General features: G+C 53.8%; 1 protein-coding gene across 1 annotated transcript; it reads right to left on the minus strand.

Moving 5' to 3' along the window:
• Positions 1–1519: 1519 nt before the first annotated feature.
• Positions 1520–7433, minus strand: DUSP4 (dual specificity phosphatase 4). The gene is made up of 4 exons (XM_027676952.1): positions 7018–7433; positions 4014–4150; positions 3374–3593; positions 1520–3151 (listed from the first exon to the last, which is right to left on the minus strand). The coding sequence occupies exons 1-4, from the start codon at positions 7409–7411 to the stop codon at positions 2766–2768; spliced, it is 1137 nt and encodes a 378-aa protein (XP_027532753.1). The 5' UTR covers positions 7412–7433; the 3' UTR covers positions 1520–2765.
• Positions 7434–7560: the final 127 nt, after the last annotated feature.

Raw genomic sequence — 7560 nt, forward strand, 5'->3', positions numbered from 1 at the left:
TGGCTTTGGTGGGCAGCAGACACAGAAAAGGAGTGTGGTATATGGGACAGAGCAGCTTCTGGAGAAGGACACTTCCTTGGCTCTGGAAAGCAGCTGCTCCTAGTGTTTGTTGTAGGTTACAGGAGGTGTCTGCTCTCTGTGAATGCCTGAAGTGCTGAGGGATGCTAACATGTGCCACTGCATGGCCTCTGGGAACTACTTAACAGTGGCAAATCTCAAAAAAGACTCCTGCATCCCTGCAGTGACATCAGAGTTCCTGCACAGTTCAGGCACTGCCTAGAATTTCCATATGGGACTGTTAACAGAAATTGCCCAGAAGAGGTTTTTACAAGATGGGTAAAAGGAAGGGTCCAGCCACAAAACAGATTAGTTTGAGCATTGCTAATCATTCTCAGAAGCTGAATGTCAGGAAATGTGTGAATTTATTTTCAGTGGGATTTCTCCGTTTCCATGCTGCTTTGCCACAGAAAATCTAGCTCAGAAATCTAAAAGGAGATGCATCTAAGGCATGCTTCAGTCATGTTAAGGTATTTTTGCAGCATTTTAAGCTATGCTGCAGCCCGGATAGGGAAGACCTGGGAAAGCACAGATTCAGTTCTTGCCTCAGGTAGGAATTGGCTTGTGAACCTCCACAGACTTGAATCCATTGTTCAGAGGTGGTGGCTTGGCACAGTCCCAGAGCATGTTCTCCTGGTCTTTCAGAGAGCATCAGGACGTGCACAGAGGTGCAGTGGTGGTGTTCCCACCTCTGAACACACAGGAGATGTGAAACCCAGAGGATCAGGGAACAGTGTATGTGTGTTAAAATCTCTGTAGCAAGGTGAATGAGCCCAGGAATCAGTAGGGGATGTGAGAAGCAGATGCCTTTCCTGTTGTGCTAACACATATGCCTGTCCGGTTGTATTATCTGACTGGTTTTGATGTACTGGTCTTGCTGGACCTGTTGGTGGTGAGTTTTAGTGTTGGTCCCATTAATTACTAATGTAGAGTATTAGAGTCTCTGTATTACAAGATAATTTTGACACTTTCTTAACATCTGCAGATGTTTCAGCTTTGGAAATTGAAATGGGGATTTTCTGTGCTGCAGTCCCATGAGCTTGTGCATCGTCATTCCTAATTGCTTTCTCTGGTAACCCAAATGGCAGTGTACCTGGGGGACCGAATTTCTAGACCTTTTTTTGTAAAACTTGTTTTCATAACTAGCCCTGTATATGTCCTCTCTTGGTTGCCAATTACCTGAAGCTGGGATATCATTTATTTATTTCCTCCTTTACCTTCTCTCTCAAAGTTGAAGACGATGGGCAGGTTCTCAGCCTACCTACATGGTGGACTTTAGGTAACATCTCTGTAACAACTGAGTTTGATCTATAAATGTGCTTGGCTAAATGTCTGATCTGCAATACTTGTAATAGTTTAAAATTCAATAAATACATTTTTAACAGTTGCTCTGTGAAAGTGAAGTGTGTGCAAAACCTGCTATTCTGTTTTGGTCTTAGGACAAACCTGCTCCAGCCACAACTGTTGAAAACAGGTTTATTTTTATTTTCTCCAAACAGTGTTTCCTCCCTCCCTCAGGCAATAAATAAAAAGTTAATTTCTAGAAAAAAAAAAAAAAGAACAAAACCATACATATGTACATCAGCCACACAGGCATCTTGTGTGTTGAACTGGACTGCAGGGAAGGACAGAGGTAGGGTGGGAAATAAGGCTCCAGGTGGGTTGAAGATGAGGCATTTTCTAGGCTTGGACCAAAAGCTGCAGAAATGTTGCACAGGTGAGCGAGACACTGGTCATGAGGTGGAGGAAAGCTTGAAAATGCTGGATGGATGACATCTCTGGGCCAGCCTGTCCTCCACCCAGCAGCTACTCTCTTCCATTACAGCCCACCCATGTTCCATCCTTCTTCTTTTGGAAGAAGAGCAGCAGTGGGATGGGCGGAGAAGAAACTCAACAACGTAATCAAAAGCAGCCCAGACTGCTGCCCCACCCCTTTTTTCTCATCTTAAACCCACAGGAGATTGGACCAAGGCTTCGCAGAAACCAGTGATCCACAGAGGCAAGAAAAGAGGCATTTCAAACTGTATCTCCCCCTCCAAACCACTTCCCAACCACAGAGATTGCTCTCCCCCACTGGAATGGAATGGGCTCAGCTGGTGATTTGGCAGGTGCCTGCCAGCTCCTGCCCGATCTCCCCAGCCACTGGCACGGCTGAGGTTGAGTGCAGGCAGCCCCTGCCACCACTCCAGCTTGCCCCATGGCCCTGCCTGCAGCTCTGCTTGTCACCCAGTCTACCTGCTGCTCAAGTGAGCAGCACCCACCACACACCCCCCCAGGTCTCTTTGTGCAAGGGGGAAGACTGCTGCACAATAAAAAGAGGGTACGCTTCCTCTTCACCCTGGGTGAGCTAGGGGCAGAAACATGGGGAGAAGGGGAGGTGTATCTTTTTTTAAGAAACAAGACAGTAAAATATGGATGGAAACAGATGAAGACCAGGCACTTGAGGAAACCCAGTATATCATTTTTCTTCCTCCCCCAAAGAGCCTGGACAATGTCAGGGTTTGTGGCTTTTACAACTTTCGTGCTTTCAAAACATGACAATAAAAAGCAAACAAACCAAGATGAGGTAAGAAATTTCCCTACAAAAAAGACGTTGAGTCCAGGGTGAATGGCAGTGTCCGGCACTATTGCTTAACATCACAGGGCTCTATGCCTGTGTGCCCCCTCCACGCCTGGCACTATCTGCCTGGCTGGCCTCAGCCCCTGAGCTAACAGCTGGGCGACGTGGTGATGGGGCTGTGCAGGTATGGGAGACTGCTGGGGGTGGCATGGACACCAACAGACACTGGGAAGCTGAAGACAAACTGAGAGGTGGGGGTGGAGGTGGCCTTGCCCCGCTCCCGCAGTGTCCCCGAGGGGCTGACAGCTTCCACTGCATATGAGGTGGCCAACACCTGTGACTCAAACTGCAGCAGCTGCCCCATGAAGCTGAAGTTAGGGGAGATGATGCTCCGGCGCTGCTTGACAAACTCAAAGGCCTCCTCTAGCTTGACTCGCTTCTTCATCATCAGGTAAGCCAAGCAGATGGTGGCTGAGCGGGAGATACCAGCCTGGCAGTGGACCAGGACCCGGCCACAACACTCCTTCACTGAGTCTGGAGGGCAACAGGGAAGAGACATGAGACTGACACCCAGCAAAGCCCAACCCCTCACCAAACCTGCAGCTGGGTGGCTGACCTCCCTCCCACCAGTGTGAACAATGGCCTGGACCCTGCCAGACACCAGCCCCCTCTGAGCCAAAGGTTCCAGGTCTTTGAGGCAGGAACCTCCCCCTGATAAAACACACATGGACACAACTCGTCTGCACATGCACTCACCAATATACTCAATTGCCTCCATGAACCAGGAGCTGATGTCAGCTTTGTGGTTATCCTCCACAGGGATACACTTGTACTGGTAGTGCCCCTCAAAGTGGTTGGGGCAGTCTGAGGAGACGTTCAGCAGGGCTGTGATGCCCAGGGCATCAAGCATGTCCCGCCGGGCGGCATGGTAGGCACTGCCAAGGTAGAGGAAGGGAAGGATTTCCACAGGTCCACCCTGTTACAGAGAAAAACAACAGATATGGGGGTGACCGGAGAACAGCTGTGGGCAGGACAAACATCCAGAAGGCTTGGAGACCCTGAACTGTGCAGGAACCTGGCACCTGATCCAGGGCCCTCAAAAGAGGGAGCAAAGGCTGCCTTCCCAAGACTGTTAAACCTATTTCAGCCCTCCCCTTCTTCATCCTGTTCAGAAGCACGCAGGTGTGGGTTAACAGGATTTGGGCTTGTCCACTCCCCAGGGCTTGCAAACACTCTGGGATCAGGAGGACCACCATGCTCTCCCAGGAGAGGAAAGGAAGCAGGGCTCTGGCTCTGCAGGCCCCAGCTGAGAGAGAACAGAGAGACTCCAGCAGGACCAGGTGGCAATGCTGGAAGGAGCAGTCAAAACAGCTAAGCACTGGGCTTCTACACATACCTGGTCATGAAAGGGGGTCCCACAGGAACTGCAGCCCAAATCCAAGGGCTCAGCACTGGTGGGGGGTGACACATTGCTCAGGGACTTGGTTTTTGCACAGAACTCAGGGTACTCTGAGGAGAAGCGCTCATAGCCCCCTGTAAGAAGAGAGAAGCAAAGTGTTATCCCAGGCTACATTCACTGTACTCCAAAACAGCACAGCTGGAGCTGACATGTCTCACCATGCCCTTGGCCACTAGATGATGCTACAGTAATAGAGTGTGGTCTCCTGCCCCAGGATGAGCAACCAGGCTCCTGGCAGCAAGGGGGGAATCCTTGAGGCGCCCACCACTCCCTTGGAGCAAGAGCACCAAGAGCTCTGCAATGATCTTGGCTACCCAAAGTCTCCGGTCCAGGAGTTTAGTCCCCTACACACTGCTGGCCAAAACCCCAGACTGAGGCCAACGTTGCTCTCTAAGATGACGAACAGAGGGTTTGTTACCAGCATCCTCAGACTTAAATGGGAAAACTGCTTCAAGGCCAAAGACTGTTTTCAGTTCCCAGCTTCCCTGGACACATCATTCTGTCACAAAGCACAGGCAGATCTGCTACTTTCCCAGCTTGACCCTTCAGCCCAGAGCTCCCAAAACAATAAACCAGGGAAGCCTTGGCACTGGCCAGGTACAGCGAAGCTAAGCCCACAGCAAAGCTGCCCTCCTGAGGTGTCTGCTGCCTCTCAAGGACATGGGAGCAAGCTGAACATAGAGCACCTTGTTCCTTTGACCTGCTGCCAGAGGCATAAGCAAAGGTGACCTCAGATCTTCCTAATGGCACGCAAAACAAAAGCAAACCCCACTGAGTTCCCAGGACAGGGAAACTGCAGTGTTGGCTGCAAATAAATGCTTCTGGTGAGATCTGCTTCTCTCATTCAAATCAAATAACAACCCTGACATCCGTGTAAAGTCTGACCTTGAGCCTTAAAATCAACAAAAATCACGTATTTTACTATCACCACAGGACACTAGCTAGTCCAAGCCGTGACTCCCAGGATGGTTCCTGAAGACTCAACCCAACTGCAGGACCTATGCCTGCAGATTTCAGCTTACTAGAGCACATACAGCAGGACACATATTTCTTATCCTGCCTTAGCTCTGAGGCTGCCACGAACAAGGCATTCAAAAGACTAACGGATGCAAGCATCTCAAGCAAAGTAGCCCAGGAATCCCTAGGCAGCTAGAGACCAATACTACCAGCATCCCAGTGTCCTTTGTGGTTTCCTCCCCCCACTCAAAGAAGGGCTCTAGTACCTTAAAGCAGAGCCGTAAATATGCATCACTGCATTGCACTGTTCATCCCACGCAGGCAGGACAGTTTGCAGAGCCTGCATTTCCATGGCCTGACATCCCTTTACAGTCCACTGCTTCGATTTGACAGAGCATCCAAAACCAAGAGACCCTGTTAGACAACTTCAAGGGATCCGGTCCTAAAATCCCTGTATCTCCCATATCCCAGCATCCTGAGAGGGAAAAGCTGCCCAGGGTGATGGCCGGAAGAGACCCTTTCCAGTAGTCAAAGATGTTTCTCTTCAGTGTATCTCATCAGACTTAATGCCTGTTCAGCCAAGCACCACATCCAGCAGCTCCATGCAGGGGTGTGCAGCTCCTGGCTGCCCAGAACAGGAACTGTGCTGCACAGGTGCCCACTGCCAAGCAACATGCAGCCAGGCTGCTCCACAGGGAACCTGGAGCATCCTGATGTGCACAAAACACATCTGGGTCTTCATCGTGACCCACACCCAACAAAGTCGCATTTGGGCATGCACAGCTCTGAGTTAGTGTGGCTCCTGTGAAATCAGAGCAAGATTGATCTTTTTAGTAGCTCTGTGGTAAGCAAGGAAGAAGTCTACAGTGCCGAGACTGAGTGTCTAGGAGCCCACTCCTTAAAAGTAAAGGACTGGAAACCCCAGACAACCTCCCATGAAAACCACAGAGGCACCAGAGGCTCTCAGCTGACACAGGCAACCCTTGAAGCAGAGCAGCGTTTCCTGCCACATGCATGGCTCCCAGCACCACAGTGGCTCATGGTGAAGGACCCAAAAGCCTGCTCCCAAGTGAACCCTTGCTGTGCAGGCACTCCCACAGCAGCACATCGTATCACATCCTCAGAACAGCTCCTGCTGTTTTTACTGTATCTAGTACAACAGAAGTGCTAGCTCCTCCATCTATCAAGCCTCTTAATGGATTTGCTACTCTGCATACACATCCTCCCCCTGCTGTAAGTAAACCAAGGAATAAATGGACTCTCAGGCTGTAAACAAAAAAGAAAAAACCCCACAGAGCTCATCCAGGAACCCCGGCTGAGCATCCCTCTCCTCTAAATCACCTCACGGCAATTCTCAGGACCAGCAGCTCCAAATGCACACAGCTTCTCATTTAATACACGGCAGAGGGGGGAAGCCTTGATCCTTACTGTAGTGGCAAAAGGCATCCCCGGGGTTTCTGCCCACTGCAAGAGGACATCGGCGTGACAGCAGCTATTTGGTCTTGCACAAACGACTTCTCTGCACTGCGGGGCTGGGGACGAACTCAAACAAAGAGTGGGGGATTCCCTCTCCCCACTTCCACCTGGGTTTGCACCTTGTCTCCCGGAGTCTCTGTGCCAGCCCTGCCCAGGGCCGGTCCCAGGCAGAGACACGGGACCTGTCCCACCCCTCGCTCCCCCCAGTCCGGCTCGGACTGCGTTACGCTCGGGCACCCACGCGCCGGTGGAACGTCGGCGCTGCCGATCGCCCTGGGATCCCACCTGGGGGGGCACCGCCTCATGGGGCGCGACCCCCCCCAACCTTCCCGCCGCCTCCCAACTTCAGGAGGACCGCCGTGAGGAGGAAGAGCGGGAGCGCCCTGCTCGGGGCTCAGCGAGGCCGGACCCCCATTCCCGGGCGGGGGCGGCAGTGGCTGCTGCCCGCGGCCCCGTCCCATCGGACATTCCCGGTTCCCCCCCCCGCCCCGTTCCTCCCCGGCGGTACCTGCCAGGAGGCGGATGTCGGCGCGCGCCGTGTCGCGACGGAGCGCGCGCACCACGAGCGCCACGGTGCTGTCCTCGCGCAGGGCCTCTGCGCGCGGGCTGCGCTCGTCGTACACGACCACGGCGGCGTAGAGCCCGGCGCGGAGCCGCGCCCGCACCTCGCCCTCGGCCGGCAGGATCTGCTCCAGGCTCACGGCGCCCTTCGCCCGCCGCCGCACGATCGTGTTGCAGCGCACGTTGAGCGCCCCGCGGATGTGGCCGGCGCTGTGCGCCAAGAAGGGGCGGCAGTCCAGCACCAGGCACCGCCCGGCGCCGCCGGCCCCGGCCTCGTCGCGGCACACGAGCCGGCGCAGCGCGCTGCCCTCCATCTCCCGGAGCCCCTCGGTGGCGACCATGGCGGGGGGAGCGGCTACCGCGCCCCGCGCCCGCCGCCCGCGCCGCTCGCGCACCCCCGCGCGCGCCGCGCGCAGCCTTTACTACCCGGCGGCGGCCGCGCCGCGCCCCCGCACCGCCCCCCCCTCCATTCATGCGGCCCCGGCGCGGG

This window comes from Neopelma chrysocephalum, unplaced genomic scaffold (genome assembly GCF_003984885.1).
Source record: "Neopelma chrysocephalum unplaced genomic scaffold, ASM398488v2 Primary Assembly neopelma1_42b, whole genome shotgun sequence".
NCBI lineage: Eukaryota > Metazoa > Chordata > Aves > Passeriformes > Pipridae > Neopelma > Neopelma chrysocephalum.